Here is a 27,859-nt window from a genome sequence, read left to right as displayed (position 1 = left end):
ATTAAAACCAAGAATCACCTACCCAGCAAAACTGAGTATTATGCTCCAAGGCAAAATATGGACTTTCAATAAAATAGAGGATTTTCAAGCTTTCTCAGTGAAAAGACCAGAGCTGAATACAAAATCTGACTTTCAATCAAAATCAAATTAAGGGCTGAGAGAGGAATATATTGAGAGAGGGAGAAAGGGAGAGATAGAATGGGGTAAATTATCTCGCATACAAGTGGCAAGAAAAAGCAGTTCTGTAGGAAGGGAAGAGGGGTCAGGTGAGGGGGAATGAGTGAATCTTGCTCTCATCAGATTGACCTGAGGAGGGAATAACATACACACTCAACTGGGTATCTTATCCCACAGGAAACAAGGAAGAAGACGATAAAAAAGGGGGGACGACAGAAGGGAGGGCCAAAAGGGGAGTAGGTAATCAAAAACAAACATTTTCGAAAAGGGACAGGGTCAAGGGAGAAAACTGAATAAAGGGGGATAGGTGAGGAAGGAGCAAATACAGTTAGTCTTTCACAACATCAGTATTGTGGAAGGGTTTTACATAATGATAGGCAAGTGGGCTATGTTGAATTGCTTGCCTTCTTAGGTAGGGTGGGTGGGGAGGGAAGGGGGGATAGAACTTGGAACTCAAAGTTTTAAAAAGAGATGTTAAAAAAAAAAAGCTTTTGCATGCAACTATGAAATAAGATACACAGGCAATGGGGCATAGAAATTCATCTTGCCCTACAAGAAAGTAAGAGAAAAAGGGATGGGAGGGGAGTGGGGTGACAGAAAGGAGGGTTGACTGGGGAACGGGGGCAACCAGAATATATGCCATCTTGGAGTGGAGAGGAGGGTAGAAATGGGGAGAAAATGTGTAATTCAAACTTGTGAAAATCAATGCTGAAAACTACATATATCAAATAAATTAAATAAATTAAAAAAATAAAAAATAAAATAAATTATATCGTTCACAGTACTTAATTGCTTAGGCTGACCAGAAGCAAATACCATGATAAAACAAATTCTATTATAAATTAAGTTGCTTCCTGATTTAGACAAGCTTCTGTTTTCATGGTCAACTGAGTTAATAGTAGGTAATTCCTAAGTATCAGATAAATTTAAACTTTGAGCTCTAACCAGTGAAATCACCTTCCTTCCTTGCACTATAATCTGTCACTCTCCAGGGAGTGATAAAAGGTCTACGTGTTGTTTCCATGTAACTTTCTGTTTTATTCCTACTTTTCCTTAAAACAGAACTCACCAAAATATTTCAACATTTACAACACATTCAAACCATGAATTTGAAAATCACAGTAGGGAAATGAGATTTGTCACAACTTTAGACTGTAATTAGATTATAATACCATACTACTTTGCCCTAGACAATTAAATTTTGTTGAATCGTTTCAGATCTGTCGATAATTGAGTCCCTCTATTGTTCTCCAGTAAAGGGGAGGGAGAATATAGGCATTTAACCTGATTCTTCAAACATCGAGAATGTACTAAGCTACAGTTACCATAATTTGGAAATTTATAGTAAAGATGTTACAAGTTAGTCACTAATTTTAATTTCTAGTTCATAATGTTACACATTTCTACAAACTGGGAACAAAATTTCCCTTCCCTCTTATCTGAGTCTTGTCTGCCCTTCTGGCTTGCCCAGAGTTAGAAAAGCAGAAAGAAACACTTCCTTTTTGAAAGCTTTTAAAGTTCCTCAGAAAAACATATTCTCCATGCCCACCCCCCACGCCCCCTTCTGGTTGATGAGACCACAGGAAGAAGTTAGCAGTATTTACCACAAAACACAGGTAATTCAGTAAGACAGACATAAGACAGACGCACAGACATACTTGATGGCAATGTTTTTCCTTCTTTTAGTTTAAGCAAAAAAAAAAAGTCAGTGCACACAATTTTACTGACTGCAATCTTAAAGCCTTTAATAAGTTAAAGTTATTCTTTGGGCCAGATCAAGGAGACTAAATGTTTAAATCAAGTCCTGGGGGGGTCCTAATAGGGAGTCCCTCCTGGCAGTCCTAAAAGGCAGCCCTTGCTATCAAGATGGCTATCACAGCACCATGCTCAAGACAGCCTCGGGCGGGCTGCTACAAGTTGTAGCATCAGCACAGGTAGCCAATTTATTTCTAAGGAAGGGATTCACAGTGTTGGAGCAGGGAACATTATTTTACTTGTGAAAAACACGTCGTCCTGCTGGTTGGATGCATTCATTTAGGGCTTACTTTAGCTTACTGAGCCCTCCTGAGCACCCCGGTTAAAAGTGTCTACTGGAGTGCTCTAGGGGGTTCCTCAGAGAAGAGGTCCCAGGGGCAGGGTGCTATCATTCAGCCTCCTGGCTGGCTCACCAACTGTCATGATTAAAATCTATGAATAAGAGAACTGAAGTAATAAACTTCTGAGCACAATCAATTTATTAGCAGAAATAGCAATTGTCAATAAATGGGGTCCAAAGTTCCTAAGGACCCACCTGACAGTCAAGGCACTTCTTTTATAGTAAAGTGACACAATCTGTTATTGGCAGAGTCAGTGTTATCTGGATAGAATCAGAGTATTGGGGATTTTGCATAGGGCATGGGGAATTTTCACAGTAACAACTTAGATTTCCCGGAATATCAGATATCAATGCTCCATGGAATACACTTGACCTTTATTTTAAGTTTCTCCTGAAAGTAGGGAATTAAAGTTGCAGTCCTAAGGAATTTAAATTCACATAATGAGGAGAATAGTAACTAGATTAAGCCTGATTAAGCCTTAAAGAAATATAATAGTATCTCAAATTTTAATTTCCCACAATTTCCAGAGAGAAAATTATAACGCAAAATTACTCATAAATAACTTATCAAATACTAGAATAGAAAAAAAAAGCATAGAAAAAATATTATTGAATTGCCAAGACAGAGGAAGGATGAACTCTTTGCCAATAACAAATTGGGGTAGGAAAGGAAAGGAAATTTCACTATCTCCATATTGCACATAGTTTGGACTCTTTCCTATTAGTTAATACTGCTACTTTTACTCCCTGTTTCCCTGTCTGAGCAAGAGTCAGATGAAGACTTTAAAACACTGATAACACAAAAAGTTGTCTAAATTAGATTTCATTTCTTTTCTTAGCCACTTTACTTTGTTTACTACTTAAGCCTTTGAAAAAATATTGATATAGGGAATTATATTCTTAAAATTTGTCTGTGGGAAGAGAAGACAGACTAAGTTGTCTTAGAGGACTGCTTTAAAAAAAAAAACAAAACTTTTTACTTCCACATTCTCTACCTCCCTCCTCCCCCACTCTTGAGAAAGCAAGAAATATGATAGCCATTATACCTATATAGTAATGTCAAACATTTCTGAATTAGCCATATCTTAGGGAGAAAAAAAAGAAAAATAATAAAAGGAAAAAGACTGCTTCCTTCTGTATCCTGCGACCATTAATTCTCAATCTGAAGGTGGAGAGCATTTTACAGCATGAATTTTTTGGAGTTGTGGTGGTTCATTGTATTGATCAGAATTACAGTTGATTATTCTTACAATATTGTTGTTACCATGCAGACAGTCCTAGCTCTGCTCATTTCACTTTGCATCAGTTCATATAGGTCTTCTTGGGTTTTTCTGAAACCATTCTCTTCATGATTTCTTACAAAAAAGAGCATTCCATCACATTCATATACCATAATTTGTTCTGCCATTCCCCAGGTGATAGGTATTCCTTCAGATTCCAATTCTTTCTATCATAAAAGAGCTGCTATAAATATTTTCATACATATGGGTCCTTTTCCTTTTTCTCTGATCTCCTTGGCATATAGACTTACTAGTATTGCTGGGTCATTCCGGGAACCAAGGTGCTCTCACCCTCCCTTGGTGACCTTGAAAAATCCAGAGAATATTGCCCCAGGAAAAATTCTGAAACAGTGGAGCCAGCAGAAAGATGGGCACCTCAGTCTTTTAGCTCAGGGAGGCTAGGGAAATTAATGGGAAAAGTCCCTCTTGCTGTGGCTGAAGGGGACCAGTACAGGATGGGAGGCATCCAGCAAGCCAGCAGCAAGTCCCACCTCAGAAGACCAGCTGGAGATCCTGAGCCCCAGGGTGCAGGAGCAGGCAAGCGCCAACACTAGGCACACATCACCTCCAGCTTAGCACCAGGTAAACTAGGAGACCACTACAATATCCAATTGCCAGCACCTGAGGCCCCAGCACAAAACCAGTAACCAGGCCACTAGGCCCTAGCCCAAGAAGTCTGGGAGAGCGCACCCTGGGCCCCAGAAGCAGAGATCAAATTTAAGCGCCAGAAAAAAAGGCAAACAACATGAGCAAGGAGAATTAAAAAAAAAAAATCACTGACCATAAAGAAATATCTTAGTGACAGGGAAGATCAAAACACAAATTCAGGAGAGGACAACATAGTCAATCTACCCACATTAGAAACCTCAAAGGGGAATATGAACTGGTCTCAAGCCCCAAAAGCCTAGATGGAAGAGTTTAAAAAGGGTTTTAAAAGTCAAATAAGAGAGGTAGAAGACAAATTTAAAAATACAATCGACAAAATGGAAAAAAGTACACTGAAGTAAACAACACCTTAAGTAAAATTGGCCAAATGGAATAGGAGCTACAAAACCTAACTGAAGAAAACAATTCGTGAAAAATTAGAATTGGGCAAGTGGAAGCTAATGACTCTATGAGACATCAAGAATGAGTCAAACAAAATAGAAAGAATGAAAAAACAGACGAAAACATAAAATACCTCATTGGAAAAACAACTGACTTAGAAAATAGATCCTGGAGAGATAATTTAAGAATTATTGGTCTACCTGAGAATCAGGATGGGAAAAAAAAAAAGACCCTGGACAGCATCTTTCAAGAAATCAAGGAAAATTGCCCTGAGTCCTAGAACCAGAAGGTAAAATAGTCATTGAAAGAATCCACCAATCACCTCCTGAAAGAGATCCCAAATTGAAAACGCCAAGGAACACTGTAGCCAAATTCCAGAATTATCCGATCAAGGAGAAAATACTGCAAGCAGCTAGAAAGAAATAATTCAAATATTGTGGAACCAGAGTCAGGATTATGCAGGATCTTGCAGCTTCTACATGAAAAGATCAGAGGGCCGGGAATGATATTCCATAAGGCAAAGGAGCTTGGATTACAACCAAGGATCAACTACCCACTGAAATTGAGCATAATCTTTTCGGGGACGAGACAGACATTTAATGAAATATGGGACTTCCAGACTTTCCTTATGAAAAGAACAGAGCTCAATGGAAAATTTGATCTTCAGATACAAGACTCAAGAGAGGCATAAAAAGGTAAACAAGGGGGGAAAAACCCAACAACATGTTATTCAATAAGGACAAACTGTTTATAATTCTACATGGGGAGATAACTCACAACTCTTGAGAATTGTATCTTCATTACATCATATAAAAAGGAAATATATAGAGGGGGTGGGTTTAAGTTGATTTTGATGTGATGATAAAAAGCCTAATCAAGGGCTGAAAAAAGATTGTAATGGAAGAAGAGAAAAGGAGGAGGCAGAAAAGGGTAAATTACATCACAAGAAGAGGCACAAAGATGTATCACAATAGAGGGAAAGAAGGGAGGGTGATGAGCATTGTTTGAACTTTACTCACTGGATTTGACTCAAGGAGGGAACATACTCAGGTACAGATATCTAACTTGCCTATAGGCACTTGGAGGGGAAAGGGGAAGGAAAAAGGAGGGAGGGATAGAAGGGAGAAAAGCAGAAAAGGGAAAGAAAAGAGAGGGACTGATAGAAGGGAGGGCAGATTGAGGGAAGCAGTGGTCAAAAGGTATTGCTTGGTGAAAGAGTATGCATAGTTTCATAGCCCTTTGGGGATAATTCTAACATTTAAACAATATTTGTTGAACAATGGTTAGTGATCTATAAAATAAGTTATAATCCCTGTTTATAGTTTAATGGAGAATTCAATAGGAAATAACAAAGCTGATTAAGACATGCCTTAGGACACTGAATCTAATATAAATTGGGTAAATATGCCATAGAACTTTGGTCTGTACTACATTTTAAAGCATTATGTAAACCTTAAAATACTATTAAAACATAAGTTATCATTACACATATTATATAAAAGATTGATAACGTTCCCAATTGTTTCATATATTTAAATCTTTTTTCCCCAACAAAATTACCTAGTAATCACATGTTCATTAAGGACAGAGGAATAGCTTTTGTAACCCTCACAGCACATAGCATAAGAGAAGTTACCTGACACAGTACATAAAGTCCTGGCCTCTGATTAAGGAAGACCTGTGTTTGTACCTTTCGCCTGACTTCCAGTAACTCTGTAGCCATGGAAAAGTCATTTAATCACTCTGAGGCCATTTCCTTGGCTGCAAAATGGCAAGAACACTCACAGGGTTGTTTTGAGGATTAACAAAATGTGTAAAGCACTTTGCAAACTTTAAAAGTCCATATGAATCCCACCTATTACTTATTTGTTCAGACCAAATGACTAAGATACGAGAAATGTGGAAGAAAAAGTAAATACTAATATAGATTACAGTCAAGTAAGGTCAAATTGGGATAGTTCCATGAACTAGGTGCAGTAGTGACCGAAATGTAAAACTCACTCAAGGAAAGAGGCTTACTTTCATTCTTCTCGTTGAGTGATTTTTCAGTCATATCCTACTCTTTGTGACCCCATTTGGAGTTTTCTTGGCAAAGATACTGGAGTGGTTTGCCATTTCCTATGCCAGCTCATTTTATAGATGAAGAACTGAGGTAAACAGGGGTAAGTGACTTGCACAGTGACAGCTAATATCTGAGGCCAGATCTGAACTCATGACTCCTGGCCCAGCACTCCATCTACTGCACCACCTAGCTGCCTAACAGGCTTACTACAATGGTGTAAAAGTTACACTTTTTGGGGGCAGAACATAAGACGGATTGATGAACAAAAGCTTTTTTAGCTCTAAGACATTAACTGACACAGTCTCTCTGAGTCTTTTTCTAGTATTTTATTAGAAAATCATTTACTTAGGTCTTGTAATACTGTAATTAGAACTTGGCTAGTATTTATGTATGTAGTGTGTAGGATTTTAAAATTAGGTATACCTTAGTTTCTCATGTATGTGATATTTAAGACAATGGTAACAGATGGGGATTTGCCCTACTCATTTTAAATTGTGTTGAAAATATTTCTGAAGTAGTCTCAACTTACTGGCTCCTCTATGGAGGCAGGTAGTGCTAATCTAAGTGTATAGGGCTTGTGTAGAACCTCATTTTTTTTCCAGTCTGAACCAAACAAATCAGGTTTATGTTATGTGAGAGTAGCTGGCAGTAGTCTCCTTTTAAAAATGTAAATACCCCTTGGAGGGGGTTTTGCTTTAAATCTTTTGTCAGTTAACATTAGAACAACAGGACTGGTGTATAGTGTTTTGGGGGAAAAGGAAGGTCACTAATAGAAAGAAAAGAGTAGTTGATAGGAAGGATGGGCAGTTACTAGATGCTTGTCTACTCCACAATTTTGTCAATTTACAAGTTTAATATAAGAATGAAAATAAATCTGTCACTTTAAGGAATAGATTGTTTCAAAGATTATAAAAATATCTGCAGAAAAGCTGTTAGAAAATGGACAATTCTTTTAATGATTTTTCATTTTCTCTGCAAGCTGTTCTACCAAATCTAAGCAAATTTAGCACAATTAAATTTAAAGCAGAATAACGGCATAAAAGCTTCTAATATTTCACTTGGTAGTATCAGACGATCTCTCTCTCAGAACAAGGCAAAAATCACAAAAATGTCTATTCATTAAGCTTTTAACATTAACTCTTCCAAGTTCCAAAATCCTTTCATCATAGCTCTACATTATTTCTCAAATATTCTACTTAAAGTGTATTTTCCACTAAACCTGGGGATGATTATTTTATTTTCTAAGGTTTTGACTAATGGAGGAAGTTTTACCAATGCCTTTGGCTTTTATATTGGCTATTTCTGCATAAACTCTGCCTTGCCTCACCTAACCTACTCTTGTAATAAAAAAGTTAAACAAAACGCTCCCTTCTCATCCCTATTGCTTTTTGAGCAGGGTGCTGGTGTGCACTTTTTACATTTTCCAGAGCATGCCAAAGGTTGCCAAAACTTCCTCTTTAGTTATACCATAGGTATATAGGTCACATTTGTTTTGAGTGTTTTTAGTTTTCTTTCATTTAAAACAAACCAGAAGTGCTTTTGAAGGGTGAGGACTAAGCAGGGCCCCAACTCCAATAGCTAGGTATATACTATAGGCACTCATTATGTCATGACTTAAGTCTCATATAGACTTGACCTATAATTGGATTTCATGACAAGGAAATGCTTTTTTATTTGACCTCGAGATTATTCTTATTCTGGGTGAAATACAAATTTATTTTTCCTTTTGTTACAGTTGAGGAAAAATGATAACTAAACCTGTAAGGTCTTTCTGCTGGGGTAATGGCAACAAGTCTTGAAGCAATTTACACCCTCCAGGAAAGCAATTATTTAAGTCAGATTACCCTCTGGAAGGCTTGAGTTCTTTCCCAGGACTAAAAGACCATAATTCAGAATAAAGAAAATATTTATTTTAAAGGTTTAAAGCAGACAAAACTCTGGTATGTAAATTCTTTTAATGTTCCCTGTCCTAACAGCCACTTTGAAATTTGTTCCAACAAATGGATACTGTGAATTTGGATTGTTAGTCATACTGAAGGCATCAAAATATAGTGGATGGATTTGGAGTCAGACACATTGAGGACGTGCTTATGACACTAAGATGTATGGTCATGGGAAAGTGACAATCTCTGAAGAAAAAAGGGATACTTACCACTTTCAGGGAAAACACATTTCATATGTTGTAAAAATATTTGTAGAAAAGCTGTTAGAGTGTGGAATCTCCTCATCTGGAAATTAGAGCTAATATCTGCAGTGCTCAACTCACAAGGTTGTTGTGAAGTTCAAAGGAAAATATATGTAAAGTACTTTGTAAACTTTAACGTGCTAAATAATGTCAGTTGTTGTAACATCTTGGAATATCTAAAGCGCGAAGATGACCTTACAGTTAATCTAGTCAAAATACTTCATTGTAAAAAGAGCTAGCATTTATATAGCTCCTTAAGGTTTGTAAAGTGCTTTACAAACATCTCATTTTAACTTCACAGCTAGTAGTAAATGTTTCAGGCAGAATTCAAACTCAGGTGTTCCTTATTCAGATCCAATGCTCTATCCCCTGTGACACCAAGCTGCCTCCTACAAATGAAAAAATCTATGAAGCCTTAAATGAACTACTTAATACCACATAGGTATAGTCAAGTGGCAGAGCTGGGACCAAAAAGCAGATCTGATTCCCAGTAGCATTTGACAACTTCATTTTTAGAACTATATATAGCTTATAACGATATATAAGTTTATAACTTCATTTAGAACAATTTAGGGCATTGGAACTGGAATCAGGGCCTGATATTGAGTTTGAAGGAAGTACCCTCTCTCACTGGTACTTCCTCTGATTCAGGTCCAATAAATTACCTTGTACTTGAAGGCTTAAGCCTACTGTTATCTTAATTTAATCTTAAATGTACATTTAAAAATGTATTCAATTCAGTAATTATACCATTGCTACACCAAGGCATGCTGAGCTAACAAAACATTTTAATGAGACACTTCAAAGAGCCATAAAAAGACACTAAGCATGAGACAACTCAGCTTTTGCTCTGTTTGCACAAACTAGGAGGCCAGTGGTAACTTGTTTGATCCCTGGAGATCCTCTTCTTTCCAAATTGGATCTGTAGTGCTTCCAAAATCTTTTATGAATCTTAAAGTCTAGAACTGAGAATAAGCCCCTGAACCTATTGACACAGCAGAGGCTTACCCACCTTTTGGAGCACTTTCAGCCGATACTTAAGTTTTGAATTTTCTTCTCGTAACTGCTCCAAACTAGGAGAAACTCCTATAGATCCGAAGTTTTTCAATCTGTCAATTTCAGCAGTCAGAAACTTAATCTCTTTCTCCTAGGAAGGAAAAGAAAACAGCAACATCTTCGGCTGTACTTTATCAGCTATTTTACTTTGGTCTGATAATTTTATTCTTTATTATGTACAGAGGAGATATGCTGGGACACAGTATTATTTTGGGGCGGGGGGGGGGGCACTTCAAAGTACTTGGGCAATGTTTTTGATAAAATAGGAGAAAGTTGCTGGTAAAACCTAATAACTTAGATTCCAATGCATAATATCAGCCCCCAAATTACCTAGCTAAGATAAGAGGATTGGACCATCCCTCCCTCACCCTTCCTTGTTGGTTTTTGGTGATTTTCCTTCTTTGGGTTACTTCTCTGATGAACTAGGAACTTTGTGAGGAAGCTCTTCTGTACGGCGTGTTGGGCTCCATTTGCATTACATATGGCCATAAGCATAGTCCAAACTACTAGACTGATTCAGATAAAGAAACAACAAAGGTATCTTTGTTCCCATTTATTACAAAGTTTTAGTTTCGATCTGCGCAGGAGTGTCCATATTGAGAACTCCCATATGGAGGGAGACTGATTCATTAAGGCATCAAAAAAAAAAAATACTGATGTGACAAAGCTCAGGCTACAACAGTTTCATTTCTCACCAGTGCCGGTCTAGCATTCACTGAGTTCAATTTTAGGGTTTTCCATAACGTTGGAACTGCTCATTGGTCCTACTGTCTCTAACATATGGACCAGGATCCAACTAAGATTCAAGGTACGTTTTCCGACCCCGAAGGCTCTGCCCAAAAAACCTGGGCACCCCTGCTCCTCGCCCCTCCCGCCCGTAGGATTACCTCCATTTCCGCACCCCTGCTCTCCCCGTCCCCAGAACCAATTTTCCTTTTTTTTTTTTTTTTTTTTTAAAAAACTCTAACACCTAAACTGTTAATGGGCCGATTCCGCAGGAGGCGAGGACACGAATCCCGGAGGATGTGAGGAATTCCCGGGAACTTTCAGACGTTCAGGGAGGCCTCTCATTCCCAAAATTCCTCCCTCCTGGGCCAGACCCAGGCTCAGGCTTCCTGGAATTGACTGTGAATGGGGGATCTCGGGGGAAAACAGTAAATTATCCAAGGCCAGGAGTTCTGCTAGACGTCCACACCCCTCTCCCTTCCCCCACCCTCCGCCCATACGAAGGAAGGGTCTCGTTTCCTCCACGCTCGTCCCACGAGCGGTCGGAGACCCTCCCCCTGTCCCGCGGCCCACTCTCGGTCTGGTTCCTGCGGGGAGGCCCCGGGCCGGGCCAAATTCCTTGGCCACGTCGTCCTCTCCCTTCTCCGCCCCACTAGAGCCCGGGCCTGACCTGCTGCAAGAGACGCGCCGAGCACTGAGCAACCAGACCCTCCATCCTCTCGTCACCACCTTACTCGCCTTGTGGCCGGAAACGGAAATGGATCGCCGGCCCTGTCAGAAACCGGAAATCCCGCCTTCTCCCGGAACTGGCCTCCGGAACGGAGCTAGACCGGGTGTCTCGGGTCCCTGCCGCCCCCTAGCGGGGCCCTGGGGGTCTGTGGGGACACTTTTTCGGGGTCGTGGTACCTCTGCCTCACACCCCATCACTTGTATTGCGAACTTTCCTCCCCCCGCCCCTCCAACCCATTCAACTTTGGACCCTTCTTATTGTTGGGAAGTTTTTTTCTTTCATCAAATCCGAATCTGCTGATTCTTTCTACGCCACCACGCGGCCTCGCAGGGACTCTCCCAGAGCAGCCAGAGCCTTTGATGGGCAATCTGCTTCCCTGCCCCCAGGTCTCTTTTCTTCCCTCCCCCTCTCCCCCTTTTATTTTTTGGTGGTGAAGTTAATTTCCTCCAAGGCCCCCTCCCAGCCCGTTACATTAATGACTAGAGTGATCCACCTGTAAGGCCCCGGCACCCACCCGAGGGGCTCTGGGATCCAGCCGCCTTGAATCTTCTCTCCTGCTCCGAGTAATTTGAAAGGCTCAGGAGAGACAGAGGGAGATCTGTGGATTGTAGGGAGTGGCGACTTTCTGTTTCCCCCTAGGAGGAGCTGATCTCCCTGGGGCACTGCAAGTTTAAAATCACTGAAGGCCTTGAGTCCAGTATTAGCACAGTCTGGGCGGAACAAATCCTTTTAGGAAGGGGGATTTGTTCCGTCGAGTTCGGATTCAGTCAAAGGGCCGTACTGGGGGACCTAGAGGGCCTCTTGTAGCCTTGGCTCCGAAGGTGCTTCCCCCGCAGGAACCTGAAAGTACAGTGGGACTCTAGGGTGGGAAGCTTTAACTGAGTTCAGCTCTCCCGGACCCTTATGGTAGCCTGCTCCTCCTTGGGTGAAGGAGGGGCTGCGTAACAGACTTCTTAAGAGCTGAAGAACTGGGTTTTAACCCAGTTCACTCTGAAGCTCGTAGATTGGACCACAATAGGTCCCTGCCCAAGCTCTACTTAAAGGCCGTATTTTGGGCCCTCCGGGCCTAGAGTGAATGTCAATGGTAACTTTCTCTTTGGAACAGCAGCCCAGAGGGTCTACCCCTCCCAGCTTAATTTTTTTTTCTTTTTCTTACTAAAGGGGCCATCCCTTGATTCACTTCTTAAAGAGGCCTATTCGCTGAATGGGCGTTACCTCACATGAAAAGTACATGAAAAGGCCTTAGCCTAAAAGGGCCAGGGTCTCCCTCTGCATCCTGGGCCATCTCCAGTCATCCTGATGAATATCATCTGGTCACTGGACCCAAATGGCTCTGGAGGAGAAAGTGAGGCTGGTGATCTTGCACGGCCCTCCCTCACTCAAATCAAAGTCAACTGCAAGTCATGGCATCATTTCCCTGATGGTCCTCTTCGAAAACGAAGCACAAACACAAGAGCTAATGGCAGAATTCTCTTTTTCTCTCTGTTGTTCTCGTGTTTTCAGCCGTACCAATTTCAACCTTGAATACTGGGAATATGAGAAATGGGTGACATCTGATTTATGGAATATTACGTTGTGATCTTTCCAACCCTCTGAGGTAGGCAGCATAAGCAGCTTTTCTTTTACGCAAGGGAGGCTCAGAGAGAAGTGATTTGTGCAATGCTCCATGGCTATTATGTATCAGAGGCAAATCTGAGCCCAGGTCCTAACCTAACTCTAAGTCCAGCACTCGCTATCAGACACTTGTTGTGAGTAAAGATGAGGGTACAGTCTCTGGGAGCCCCCTTAAACTCTCCTTGAGTCTTCCAACTGGATCCAGCCTTCCCCTAATGCCATGGGCCTTGCATTATCATTGGGCCCAAGTCTCTGCCTAGCCTAGACCTCCATTGTCCAGCTGTTTCCCACCCTTAATCCTGATCAAAATACCTATACCCTAGCTCTGTTACCCTAGCCCTGTATTGTCTGTCATCTCCATGTAGCCTTCAGCTACTTCCCACGATGGAGTCTGACCTCATCTCAGTCCAATCAAGCTCCTTCTTAGACTCCTCCTCAAGTCCCTCCCTAAACCCCTCCTCTAGTCACCCCAGACCACCCCTCAATCCCTCCCACAATCTTTGTGTATATAATCTCCATCTTGCCTCCATGAAGAGGCTCAGATTCAATCTAGCTCAGTAGATTGAATCTGGCCGGCTTGTGAAAACAGGCATCACAAAGGGTGGGATTTCTTAAGACAACCCATTATGGCAAACCCTTAACAGACTTTGTCATTTCCCTTGGCTGAAAAGGCTTGGGTCGAATTCTTTCGGCAAGACCCGGCGTGTTGGTACTTTGGGGTGTCGAGCACCCCTCAACCCAAACCTCTTCACTTTGAGCTACTAATATCGTATGTGAGAACTGGCACGTATGCAAAACACTTCCACCATTATCTCCTCAAGTAGGGGACTTACTTGTTTCCAGGAGAGTTGTAATGATGTGTAATGAAAACCTCTAGGAGAGGCTTGATTATGCACAGGCACTCTGTAACTGGTTCTAGGTGCTAACCACATATTTAGATGAAGACTTTCTGATTGGTTGTGTAGTCAGAAATGGCTCTAGTGACCAGTGCCTTGACTGAATATTTTTTTGCTTTTCAGCTACTTGATCTTGGTTTGACTCTTGACTAACAGCATTTGGTGAGACAATGCTTTAAGGTAGAGGTGTCAAACATGCAGTCAGATGGCTCAGTAACCAGAATATTTAAGAAACAAATAACATTAATATGTGGTTTTCTAAGTCAATATGCAGCCTGTTGGGATCCTTATTATGGTCCTCATCTGATAGATGTTGTTTTTGGACGTGAAGTTGGTGGAACTAGTGCTATGTACTTAAACTCACTCCCTAAAGATTGAGGTGGGGTAGGCAGCAGTGCCTGTTCCCCAGGTTTGGGGGCGAAATGTTGTACTTTCGTTTTTGCTTTATCTTTGAAATAAATATCCCTTTGTAAAAGTTAATTGATGTAAAGTTGGGCAGATGTAGTCAGACTGGTTGGTACTGGTATACTGGGCCAGAGCACATCTGATGTGTGTGTGTGTGTGTGTGTGTGTGTATCCACATATAATTATGCCAAATATTTACAGAAGAATTTTGTGGTGCCTAAAAACTGGACACAAAGAGTGTACCTGTCAATTGGGGAAGAGTTAAACAAATTAGGCTATATTAACATAATACGATATTATTGATAAATGCATGATTCAGAGAACCATGGGAAGACTTGCAAGAACTGATACAGAGCTAAAGAAGGAGAAACAAGAAAATAATATACACAGTGATTACAGTAAAGCACACTAAAATGAAGTGAAATCTGTGAATGTCATGACCATTTGTGGTTGTAGAGAAGAAATTTAAAAATGTACCTCTTTCCTTTTTTTGGAGAAGTAGGACAATGGATGTGAAATATCACATGAGCTGTCAGAAACTGCCATACATCAATTGGCTTTGTTTTTTCTTTGGTATAAAAGAGGGTACAGTGTGTGTGTGTGTGTGTGTGTGTGTGTGTGGAGGGGAATAATTGGAAATGACCACATTGTAAAAAAAATTAATGGTTAGTAGTATTATTTTTATATCCATTTCTGTGTTTATATACAAGTGCCCTTATAAAGGAAGGAAAAACATGGTCTGTGGCTTTGATGAGTCAGATAAAACCAGAGGGTTGCAATTGGCTCCCTTCTTCTCCAACCCCTTTTATAACATAACTCAGCAAAAGCCAAAACACACTGAGAGCAAATACCTTAGCAGCATCTTTGCTGTTGAACTGTTTTAAGTGATGGTGAAAGTCAATCTTTTTAAATGTTAAAATCATTGCCATTAATCTTAAAAGTAAAAGGAGGAAAAAAAGATTTCATGGCGCTGAAAAATTACCTCTGTTTTTTTTGGTCTGAAGAGAAATAACAAGCATTTATTAGAGTCAGAATGCCACGGGACTCTAACTACTCCTTATACCCATCCAAATCTACAAAGATTTGTGATTTTTCTTCATGTGCATGCTTCTTCCAACAACACAGATCAAAATATTCCTAGAACTCGGTAAATGGTCTTCAGGACTTGCCAAAATATTCATTATCTTGTAGCCGAACTGATGAGAAACATCTTCAAATTTAGGTAGGTTGGTTCTTTGACAACAAAACTTATCAAATGAGACGATCATAAAGTGTTTAGCACAGTGTCTGACACAGAGTAAGCACTATATAAATATCAGTAGTAGCAGTCATAATCATAATAATTATCATCATTCTCATTGGGTCTTCATTCTTAGGCCGCTAGGTAGTGAAGTGGATAGAGTGCCTAGAGTCAGGAAGACTCATCTTCCTGAGTTCAAATCTATCCTCAGACACTTCGTAGCTGTGTGACCCTGGGCAAGTCACTTAACCCTGCTGGCCTCAGTTTCCTCATCTGAAAAATGAGCTGGAGAAGGAATGGGCAAACAATTCCAGTATCTCTGCCGAGAGATAGGGTCATGAAGAGTCAGACAAGACTGAAAAACAACTGGACAATGACTGACTGCATTCTTAAGCCTTTTTCATTTGTGTAATGAGGACCTGCTCTCTACTGAGTCAGCCGAGAATTATGTCACCTACATGCCAAAGGAGGCATTGGTAAGACTTCACAATGGAAGCGGAGCACTGTGGACGATATGAATCTGGAACTAGACCAAGGCAGGCTGTCAGGAGAGCAGATGCGAAGATCTATTTCATTCATACCCAGCCTAGGACTTTGCTGGCTGTTTTATTAACTTACAAAAGAGAACAAGTTAAACAAAACAAACATTTCTGGGCTGTTTTAATCATGATTCATAATTTGGATAGTTTTTAAAAAAATGCCATTCACATCTAGATTTGAGCAACATGATACTTGCTAAGTAACCTAGGTCTTTTTCTGAAGCATAGTCAAGTAAAAGAACCCATCCTAAAAAAAAAGATGTGTGATAGAAAAGGCAACTGTCAGCCTAGGAGAAATGAGGCAAATTCAGATTGATTTTATTTCTTCTTCATGCTAGACTCTACTGAAATCTAAAATTCAAGTCAATGTTTCCACCCAGGCTGAGTGTAAGATGTGAGGTTTCTGAGATAAGAGTCAGTACTAATACAGCAATATTCTTGAGTACCTAAAGCTCAAAAGCTTTGCTCTAAGAATCTGAGGCAGAAACCGCTACCCCTCTTAGGAGAGCAGTTTAATGCTTGGTCCAGAGGATTCTAGAGCAGTAAATAAACAAGAGTAGGGAATCTCTTTTGCTTTAAAAAGTATCGTGTAGTTAACACTTAACATATTTGAAGTTCACCAGAAGACTGCACCAGAAGCATTCTCCTTCTACCTCTTGTAGCTCTGGTCATCTTGTCCCTAAAGATGCTGGGGCCAAAAGTATGCTCTAGTTCTGATTTCTAAAATGTCAACATGGGGGCATTTAAGACTAATTTATACAGACTGAAATTGAAATGGGGATATATTCCAGGAGGGTTGATTCATGCTGGAAAAACTGAACATGAGATGAGGTATTTGGAGGGGCTGTAGCAGATGGTGACAATCAACCAATCTACTAAGTTTTTATTGAATGGCTACTACGTTCCCAGCTTCATAGTTGAGCATGGTAGAGGATGAGAGAACTGTAAGACATAGTCCCTTTCTTCAAGGAGCTTCCAACCTAGTTTCAACAGACACACGTGAAACAATTCAGTGCTAAACTGAGCCACTGTATTAAACTGATGTAGGAATTCAGGCAAGTCTTAGCTGAGGGCAGCATGTTACTATGGAAAGGACACGAGGCTGAGAGCCAACGTTCTCCTTCCCACTCTAACTAGTTTTATGACTTGGGACAAGGAAGGGCAATCTGAAAGTGGAATGCTGGTCAGATGGGAGCAGAGTAGAGAGGATGGGAGTCAAGCTTCAGGCATCAAGCTGAGACTAAGTCTGGACACTAAGGCTTTCTTCCCTCTAGGACTACACAGTACCTACCATAAGGTAAAATGTGCAGTGACCAATCAGTGCTCAGCGGCTCACTGAAATTACCAGGGATTGCAGTTACCTCAATGCCTGAATTTGGGTTTGGTTCTCCTCTTTCCTGTAGTTGGAAAAACAAGTCATACCCAAAGTGCCTGGATCTTTGAGGGGGAAAGTTTTTAGGGGCAGAGACCAAGTATTTCATGTATATATGACAGTAATATCCTTACCTCTATGTGAGTATATTTAATTTATGGAGAAGATAAGAATAAAGAGGAGTAAATAAAAATAAAAGTCCTACCAGTATGGGAGAAAGAAATGGATGGGAACTGGGGTCAAGCAATAATAATATAACCTGAAGTGGGGCTGAGGGAGAAAAAGGGAGAGAAGAAAAAAAAAGATTCATTCAGAAAGGCCACTTTATTGATGAAGATAAAAATGAATGTAGTTCCCCACAGCCCTCCCCTCACCTTTGTGGCTTCACTGGGCATGAGACTGGCATGGGCAGGCCTGCCTACCTCAAGTGTGGGCCAAGATGCCCAGGTCAGGCCCTGCCCACCCTCTTTTCTCCTCATCATGCAGCCAAATGCAAACACGTCACAGCTCACGAAGATTCATTGACGGCACTTTAGAATCCCCAAAATGGCTCCCGTGCATTGTTATTTCTCTCCCCCCACCCCTTTTTTTTTTTACACATTGTACAAAATACATGACTAGGAAAAGTCAGCTGTGCTGATATCTGCAGGAGATCCTTTTAGGATTCCTTATCTTCCAAATGTATTTATTGCAGTAAGACCTCTAAAAGGTAGAGCTGTACAAAAAACAAACAAAAAAACAAACAAAAAAACACAACCTACACGATTTTAAGAGCAGCAACTCAATACTGCTTTAGTTCATTAAAATTTTCTTTCCCAAAAATACATTCCTAAATATACAAACTATACAATCTTGTCATTTTAATGCTGGTTTTTATAATAACAATAGAACCAAAAACTAAAAACAAAAACAAAAACCTGTTCATCTTCAAACTGACAAGAGCTCTACTGTGCATGGGACTGGGTACCTTCATATAACACCACATAAATAACTAGCCACACCCAACTGTTCACATTGTGGGTACATGGCCAGTGGGACAAAGGAAATACTTTTCTGGCGATCAGACATCATCCGCAGAGAGGGTCGGGATGTTAATCCTGGGTCGGGTGAAAAACGCCATCTTCTCCCTACAGAGGATGTCATCATTGTTGGTTAGTGGAGAGGCCCCACTAGACTAAGTGCCCATTTCAGCTCCAGAGTCCATAGTGAAGGTCACACAGCTCAAGAAAATGTTACCAAGGCAATGTCCCTGTGTTCTCAAAGTAGTGCTCTGACTATCCTGAGACAAGGGCTGTGAGTTTGTGAAGCCGGAAGGGATCAGTGAGAATAAATCACCCCAAACTGTATTTATCACTCAGCCTCTTCAGCCAATCCCCCACAATTACCAGTGATAGAAATGTAATAATAAAGGCTGGAGCAGGTGGTTCATTCATTAAACAAGAGCATCTGACAAATTAGGCAGCATTGTGCTGAGACCTGATAAAGCCAGCCAGGGGAAGAGCATGCAAGGGCTCATACATCACCAGGGAAGACTTGGCAACGGATAATCATCTGTTACTGAGAGCCAGCCCTGTACAGGAGGCCAATGAGAAATAGGGAGATGGGGAAAGTGGGACAAGAAGGGAGAGTGAGATTACAGGAAAAAGAGGGGAATGAAGGAGAGGGAAAAATCAGAGGAAGACTGAGAAAAGAGGACAGGAACAAAAAGAGAGACAAGGATAGGGAAATGGAGATACTGAGCACTGAAGTAGGGTATCATTGCTCCTACCTGAATGACTGTACTTCTGGGGGCTCTTTACAACTCTGCCCCCGTAGTCGGTGGACGTCCTTAGCTGCAGCTCTCATCATCTTGTCAGCTTGTAACTCACCCTTGTGCTCAGCCCTCTCTGCCTGCAGGGCAAAGCAATTCCAATAGTTCAGTTAACTTGGGGCCTCCAGAATGCCTCTAGAGATTGGTCAGTGAAAGAAGAGTGTATTTTAATACAAAGCGATGAGGTTTCTGTGGTCAGGGGGGCCAAATGTGATGAAAGAGGTTATTTTGAGCACTTCTCACGCTCCACGATGATTTATTTTGTAATGAATTTTACTCAAAATAAAAATGAGTAAGTTATCATAACATTGTACAAAATACATGTTGGATCAGCAAGATTTATCTAGGTCAATGAACTGACCTGTGCTGTCACGGAAAGAAATAAGAGACGGAGATTGAGTGAAACATTTGGGAAGGTGGGGAGAAGGAGATTTATAGAAATGGTCACTAGTTTTGGCCATGTGCATGTCCATGAAACAGAGGCACATCTTTTTTGTCCTAACTACTACTACCACCACCACCACCTCATGTTTATATGTCACTTTACAATTAACAAAAACATGTTCCATACAACCACCTCATGGCACAGATAGTGTAAGCATTATTAATATTGTACTTTTCATTTCATCTTTGAATCCATAATGCTTAATACAGTGCTTACTCACAAGCACTGTATTAAGTAGGCATTTAATAAATACTTGCTCAATTGAATCTCCATTTTATAGCTGAAAAAGTTCAGATTTCGGAAAGTAATAGTATTTTAGTGTGGGACACAAGCCTGGAGCTGTGGTGTCAGTGGGAAGAACAATGGAGTTCGGGACCGCAGATCTGGGTTCTGGTGCTGGCTCTGCCCCTCACTAGCTATGTGACTGACTTGGGCCAAGTAACCTTTCTGAGTCATCCAGTTTCCTCATTTATAAAATGGAGATACTAGTACTACGAAGCTGTCTAGAGGATCAAATAAGATGGTGCATGTAAAATACTTTATAAACCAAAAAGCCCCATAGGAACATACTCCTTCCTTCAGTTGTTGCTATGGAGATTTGGTGAGATTGGGAGTGTCAGCTCCTGTTAGTGCAATGATAATAGGAACAGCTAGCCTCTATAGCTATTATCATAGCTATATAAGGTTTAAAAGTACTTTACAAGTATTATTTCATTTGATCCTCACGCTATCAGTGATAATCAGTGCTATCATTATCCCCATTTACAGGGGAGGAAACTAAGGCAGTCAGAGGTTAAGTGACTTGCCCAGGATCACCCAGCTAGTAAGATTTATGAGGCTAAATTTGAACTTGGGTCTTCCTGGTTCCAGGTCTATCTCTTTATGAAGTGTGTGGTGGCAAGCTGCCACCAGCCCTGTCAAGTTTCCATAGGAGCCATTCTGAAGGAATATACTACATAGATACAATATAGTACTAAAAAGCCCAGGTTCTTGGCTTTTTAATCTAGTGTTCTAGGAATTATGCTCTTTCCACTATACTGCATTGCTTTTGGGTAGCTAGGTGTGACCCTGGGCAAATCATTTAACCCTGTTGGCCTCAGTTTCATCATCTGTAAGGTGAGCCGGGGAAGAACACGGTAAACCACTACGAGATCTTTGCCAAGAAAACCCCAAACAGGGTCACGAAGTGCCAGAAACAAATGAACAACAGCAACATAACTTCTTTTACTATAATCTTCACTTTAACAACAACGGCAAGAGCTACCATTTATATAGTACCTACTACATGCCAGGCAGAGCAGCTAGCTGGCACCATAGTGCACAGAGCGCTGGGCCTGGAGTCGGGAAGACTCATTTTCCTGAGTTCAAATCTGTCCTCTGATACTTACCAGCTGGGTGACCCTGGGCAAGTCACTTATCCCTGTTTGCCTCACTTTTCTCATCTGTAAAATGAACCGGAGAAGGAAAGGGCAAAGCACTCCAGTTATCTTTCTTGAGAAAACCCCAAACGAGGTCACAAAGAGTCAGACACAACTGAAAAATGACAACTGCAATGTACCAGGCACTGTGCTAAGCGCTTTTACAAATATTAACTCATGTGATCTTCAAAACAAAACAACCCTGTGAGGCAGGTGCTATTATCACCTTCCTTTTACAGCTGAGGAAACTAAGGTAGACAGAGGTTAACTGACTTGCCCAAGGTCACACTGCTAGTAAGCGTCTAAAGGCCGAATTTGAAATTGGCTCTTCCTGACTTCAGGTCCAGTGTTCTATCTACTGTGCCAACCAACTGCCCCTTGTTTACAAATGAACCATAATTTACCCAACAGATGTATTCGCAGAATACTATGGAAACAAGTGTTAGATAATGTAAAAGAATGTGTTCTTGTTTTTCTGTTTTTTAAGACTAAATTTTTATATTTTGGGTTATCTTAAGGAAGGGCACACTTATATTTCTATTTCGAAAATCTTCCAACTTGACATCTTGAACCTTAAACCCTTTCCTTGGCCAGTAAGTTGAATCGCAAAGCAAGAAGAACCTTCCATGAAGGTATGGTTTTATCACTGTAAAAAGTTCCGCACTAGTTTCTTGTCCCTTAAGATATCTAGACACTGGATCTAAGATTTCTGGTCAGAACCAGTGGAATTAGTTATATGTACTCCAATCTTGATTGCCAGAAACATTAATAATGCGTCATCTCTGGGCCAGCCTCAGAAACACCTGATCTCCTGAGGTGGCTACATTAATAATTCTCCCCTTCAAATACTACTGTTTATGAACCTTATTTGTAAATACGATGCTGGATGGGCCAGTTAAGGGAAATGCTATGGAGAAAATTACGTGTGGACTATTGCTATCACAGCTGCTTGGATTTCCATAGTATGTTTATATCTGTTCAAAATTAGGTACATTTGGAATAATCATTGTTGACTACAGGACTTCTTGATCAGCTAGGTGCATTACTAATAAAAATTTTGGCCTCTCCTCATTCATTCATTTGCAAATGATTTCCCCTACCTGGGCAAAAAGCACCAAGTCTGCTTGCCTTTTTTGTAAATGATATTCTATCTGACCACAGAGAAAATCCCTCCTAGCCTTAGTTACCTTTCACCAAAGGTCTCTTTTACAGAATACAATGGTTTCATGGCAAGTATTCCCATCGTAGACTTATTCCTACCCAAGGATTAAATCTGAGAACATTAGATCAGAGCTTCTCCATTCTTTGTCACTTACCCTCTTTTCTACCATCCTCAGCAAGAGCCGGTACCGTTCGTCATCTCGGACCCACTGAGGCAGCTCCTTTTCCCCATGGCTCTTGGCTCGCTCTAGCTGTTCCTTCAGTTCCTTCAGCACCGAGATTTCTTGTGTCAGCTGATTATGCCAGGTCCTTGAAGCCTGCAAGTCTAACTCTAGGTCTAATGAGGTGCGGATTAGGCGCTCAGCTCTGAGGGATTTGACAGATGATGGCTGGAATAGAGAAGATGGTTACTACTACTACTTATCATCTGAACAATCCACTTTGCTTATACTATTCCCTTGATTTTAAAAGCTTCTTCTTTCCCATTTGTTAAACTACATGCCTCTCCTTTAAAACCAGGGTAAAAACCCCACCTTCTTCAGGAAGTCTTCCCTGATTAATCTCAACTGATGCTGACTACTCCTCTATTTTAAACCCCCTTGGCATCTGCATGCTTGTTTTGCATAAGATTCATTTATGAATAAACTACTTTATGATCTCTTAAGGAGTTTTAGGTTTCTTCTCTCCCCAGCTAGATTTCAAACTCCCTGATGGCAGAGACCATAGGATCTGAAATTTAGAGCTGGAAGGGACCTCAGAGGACATCTGGTCCAACCCCTTCTTTTTACAGAGGAAACTGAGGCTCAAGAGGTTATGTGATTTGTCTAGGGTCATACACTCTATATTCTGAGTGAAGTTCTCAGAGGAAGAAAACCCAGTGTCTTTCTTTTTTAGAGTAGAGCCAAATACTAGAAATTGGTGTGGCCAAGCGGTAGTTAAGGAGAGTGCTGATGTCACAGGTGCTAAAGCCCAAATGCCTGCATTTTTTTCTGGCAGCTCAGGGACTGGGCAGCCCATGCTGTGCTTCTCTAAGATCTTTTTCTCAGCAACCCAGTTACTGTCCTTGGAAAATCTGTGTTGGACGTCTACCCCCAAGTGCTGCATAAATGTCACGGGCTCCTGAACTTTTCTGGATAAGTATAATGAATGTCATGCCTCCCCCTGGCCCCCTTACATTTCCTTCAACATGTTACCTCTTCCCTTTAATGCTCCATAAGCAGAGGAAATAGTGTAGGGGAAGAAGAAATGAAGAATGGATAGCAGATCTAGGAATGTAATATCTTGTTTGGGACCAGGCAAGAGCTCCTTAGACTCCTAAAATTGCTGGCCACCTGAACTCATTTATGGACTCAGTTAACCTGAAGTTACTTTGTATTTGTGTATATCTATATCTAAATCTCTTTATATCTCTGTCATTAGCTATATCTCTATATCACCTCTATCTCTGTCTTTATATCTATATCTGTACTTATCTTTCTTTATCTATCATTATCTAAATCCATGTCTCTATATATCTTTATATATGTTTATATAGATATATTTAATTAACATAATTAAATATATTTAAATCCATGTTTTTAGCCATATCTATATCTTTGTCATTATTTACATCTATAGACAAACATAACATCTATAGCTCTATATACCTATAAATTTGTGTGTGGGTGTATGTGTGTATAAGCACAGAGTGCAACCAGAATCGGTTACAGTCAATACATGTTTGATAGTCTCTCAAAGACACTCCCAGTACACATCATCACACCTCTCCCAAAAGCATGGAGATGTTGTCAGAAGTATTCTGTGCATGTGCCAATACCTGTAATTATATATGCACATCACCATAGCTAGCATAGTAGGTGTTTAATAAATGCTCGTTGACTGATTTATTCCTCAGCTCTGGATGTAAATCTAAAGCTCAGCAGCCCCTTCTTTGTTCAAACATGGCCCTACATGCGGCAGATCTTTCCTTTTATGCCATTCTCCCCTATGGGACACTCACATGGGGTTTCTTGCATTTGCAAACCACTTTCTAATCTAGTCCAGACTTGACTTGTAAGGAACTGGAATGGTCCTTTGCTTCCTAACTCCAAGCAGTCATTTTTCCAGAAGGAATCTCTATTTCTTTCAGGGACAGCTTGTCAGCTTTCAATGTCAATTTCTAGCTGGTTTGCAAAAAAACCCATTTGCACTTCACTGCTTTTGAGAGGCTCTTGGAAGCTCAAGTTCTTTATTGCAGCAGAAGGCAGTCAGAAGCCTTAATTGGTCAGTCAATTGGACAGCATTTACTCAGTACAGCACCTGATGCAAAGGGCTAAAGAGGTTAGGGCTGGGGGAGAGTTTACCAAATAAATAAGCCCTTGAGGAACTTCCTATCTAATTAGAGGTTGATGCTTTTGTCAAGCAAAGCTAAGTATGCCAACTCATAATGTATACACAGCAGCCTCTCCCCTGTTCAGGCTTGCTATTTCAAAGAGCTGGATCCTTTACATCAAAACTTGTGAAGATCAAGTCCATTGGGTCCTACAACATTATTGGCTGCTTGTGAAGGGCACTTTCATCTGATGGCTCAGGATGGTGGTGAGGGTGAAAAGGCCCTGGGTGAAAAAATAGTTTGAAAGTGATTTCTTACCCTCTTCATTCGGACACTTCTTCTCTCCAGGGAATTTCGAACAAAAGGTGGTTTTTTGGATAGGGTTGAGCTATCGCTATCACTTCGATTCAACTGAAAGAGAAATGTCAACATAAAGTAAATGTGGAGCTATTCTCATTATCAGTCCTGAAATCCATTCGGTGAACATGCAATGGTACTTGGAGTTTGAGGAGAGCCTTGAATGCCAGGCTAAGAAGTTTGGATTTGATCCTACAGATAACAAGGAACCACTGATTCTTTTTTCACATGATGAAAGCAATGTTTTAAGAAGATTAATCTGCAAGTAGCATATAGACTGGGAGAGAGGGGAGATTCAGGCAGGATCACAAGTTGGGGCACTATTACAATAGTATAGGCATGAGGGAACTCACCTGAAGTGGTGGCAATGAGGATGCAGATGTGAAAGATAACAGAGATAAAAAATGGTTCTCCTTTATGGTTACTTACCCGACATACATACTGACTCTGAGGCCCAGGAGAGAAGGTCTTAGAGCGAATGATGGTGCTCCCTCGGACAAATGGTGTAGGGGGTGGGTTGCCCATCCTTCGATCTTTGGGCCGTACAACTGTAGGTGATGGTGTCAGGCTCTCTGTGTTGGTTTCTTTGTCCACCTGAGGAAAAAGTCACTCATCCTAAAGCCATCCATCACTCATGAGGATTTAACTACCTACTTTTGGGAAACAGGCATCTGATTGATTTTTCTAGGCTCAGGTTTTCTTTGCTATCAGCATAGCCTGAAATTTCCCTCTTCGCCCCACAGCCCACCACTGACTGCTGTATCCTAACAGATGGAGCAACCCCCTTCTACATCCCCCTGGGGCCCTTCCTATGCTGAAACAACAGGAGGGCATTTTCAACCTCTAGAAAAAAAAAATTCAAATAGCCAGTAGAGGCATACCTTGCCTTTACATAGAAGAGTGACTGGACAGTTTTGTAAACTGAAATCTGATTTCTCTCATACTTACTTATTTACATTCAATTTCTTGAGTTTTATTATTAATTTCTGAAGAACCTAGCAGGACTTAAAAAATACTTTAAAGATATATGTATAGCATTGTATAATATCAACCCAAAATTTTATAATAAGGTACTGTAAACACCCCATAAAAGAAAAAAAATTCAGGCTTCTTCTCTGGTATGAAGGGAGGACCAAAAAATTTTATGTGGATTTTCCAGACTGCAGAGTGCCGCACCCCTAACACCTATAATATGGAAGGAAGGGATAACTGTAACAACATTTATATCATGCTTATTATTTACCAGGTACTGTGCTAAATGCTTTACAACTCTTATCTTATTTGCACATCACAACAACCCTGGGAAGTAGAAACTATTATCATCCCCATTTTACAGATGGTGAAACTGAGGTAAACAGAAGTGATTTGCCCAGTGTCACCCAGCTAGTTAAGGGTCTGAGGCTGGATTTGAACTCGGTTCTTCCTGGCTCTAGACCCAGTGCTCTAAAATGAACTAGGGAAACTTGGCATTTATAGAAATTTGGCATATATAATGATAGATAGACTAAGCTTCCAAAGTGATATAATGTGACAAATAATTCCCTAGTTAAATATTTTTGGGGGGGAGGGGAAGGCAGGGCAATTGGGGTTAAAGTTGCCCAAGATCACATGGCTAGTAAGTGTGTCAAGTGTCTGAGGCTGAATTTGAACTCAGGTCCTCCTGACTCCAGGGCCGGTGCTCTACTCACTGCACCACCTAGCTGCCCCAGTTAAATTTTTTTTTTTAACAGTGGGGATGCACAAATATCAATGGTAACTATAGCGACAGAAGAGACAGGATAAAGGAACTACATCAGGTATCTCTTTTCTATAAAGCTCCAGGCAGAGTTACATTTAGTAACAGGACAAAGAAAGGGTAGGGTTGGGGAAGCATCTGGGGAGGAAAGAGAGGAATGAGTAACCGGTTCTGATAAAACCTTGGGCACAGGTTCACCAACGGACTGGGGTGGCTTCTGTACCTCATAGGTCAGGATGAACCAGAGGATGGGGAAGCATCTGAAGTCTTGTAGAACCAGTTCCTCTCTGCGGAACAGAGAGACTCTTGGATATGATATTAGGGAAAGACAGAACCAAGACATCTTCGAGATCACTGAACCCAATTTCTTGCCCAATGGATAACATCCCTTTCTCACTCAATACTTTTGCTTGGGCAACACTTAACCTCTTTGATTACCAGTGCTATGACCAATATTGGGGATAGGGAGACTTGAAATATAATCTCCCTCCACCCCCACCTCCCTCTGCTTTTTATACTCCTCCAATTCCAAAGGAAATGTCTGTTTCTTGGTAGACGAAAAGTGGTCATCCCCAAACCTCCACTGACTGCTAGGAGTTGCAATAGCTTGGAGCTCATTGTCTCAGCAGCCACTTTTCAGGGGGAAGTCAAAAGCTACCTAAGGACAGAGTCTTCTCTTCTCTGAGAAAAAGGATTAAGGGGCAGTAATGCTAGGGTACTGTGTTATCTCTCCTAGGCAGGCTGGTTCAGATTCTTAGATGTCATTTTCTCCCTCCTTACCTTTATTGCTGGGCTATCTTTCATACCCAGCAAATTTTTCTCAGTGAAAACATCCTCCTCTTCCTCCTCATCCTCTTCCTCCTCCTCAGCAGCTCCTTCATTCTCACTGCCACCATTGGGATCTTCATCATATGGCCTATTATAGCACAAAAGGCTTAGGTCATCAACCTAGAGAGAGAGACTAACCCCTAAAGACCCCTAACCACTGATCATTGCCCTGATGTTCCTCTTGTCTGGAGTCTCAGAAAATAAAGGGACCATTAAGATGAAGAGCCAAGGGGACATGACTGTTGGGAAGAAAAAGGTGAAAAGTGAAGTAGAGGACCTCAATTTATATACAGATCCGAGTAACTGTAATGGGGCTGATATTTTCTCCAAATAAAACAAATCACAGATTTCTGTGAGAATACAGTGGGAT

The 27,859-nt window shown here is 40.9% G+C and overlaps 2 protein-coding genes across 2 annotated transcripts in view; both read right to left on the bottom strand.

Moving 5' to 3' along the window:
• The window catches only part of RARS1 (arginyl-tRNA synthetase 1), a 38,995-nt gene extending 27,610 nt beyond the window's left edge, over positions 1 to 11,385 (bottom strand). The window contains exons 1-2 of the mRNA XM_036752038.1: positions 11,299 to 11,385; positions 9,859 to 9,993 (exon numbers count right to left, since the gene is read on the bottom strand). Of these exons, the coding sequence (XP_036607933.1) occupies positions 9,859 to 9,993; positions 11,299 to 11,343 (180 nt within the window). The 5' untranslated portion in view covers positions 11,344 to 11,385. The remainder of the gene's footprint in view (positions 1 to 9,858; positions 9,994 to 11,298) is intronic.
• Positions 11,386 to 18,159: 6,774 nt separating this feature from the next.
• WWC1 (WW and C2 domain containing 1) overlaps positions 18,160 to 27,859 on the bottom strand; it is a 143,143-nt gene continuing 133,443 nt past the window's right edge. Inside the window, exons 18-23 of the mRNA XM_036753105.1 lie at positions 27,442 to 27,577; positions 25,356 to 25,520; positions 24,888 to 24,980; positions 22,414 to 22,647; positions 19,193 to 19,314; positions 18,160 to 18,551 (exon numbers count right to left, since the gene is read on the bottom strand). Coding sequence (XP_036609000.1) covers positions 18,485 to 18,551; positions 19,193 to 19,314; positions 22,414 to 22,647; positions 24,888 to 24,980; positions 25,356 to 25,520; positions 27,442 to 27,577 — 817 coding nt within the window. The 3' untranslated portion in view covers positions 18,160 to 18,484. The remainder of the gene's footprint in view (positions 18,552 to 19,192; positions 19,315 to 22,413; positions 22,648 to 24,887; positions 24,981 to 25,355; positions 25,521 to 27,441; positions 27,578 to 27,859) is intronic.

The sequence above is a fragment of the Trichosurus vulpecula genome, chromosome 3 (genome assembly GCF_011100635.1).
Source record: "Trichosurus vulpecula isolate mTriVul1 chromosome 3, mTriVul1.pri, whole genome shotgun sequence".
Lineage (NCBI taxonomy): Eukaryota > Metazoa > Chordata > Mammalia > Diprotodontia > Phalangeridae > Trichosurus > Trichosurus vulpecula.
The sequence above is the reverse complement of the archived record's forward strand: the minus strand, read 5'-3'. Positions and strand labels throughout refer to the sequence as shown.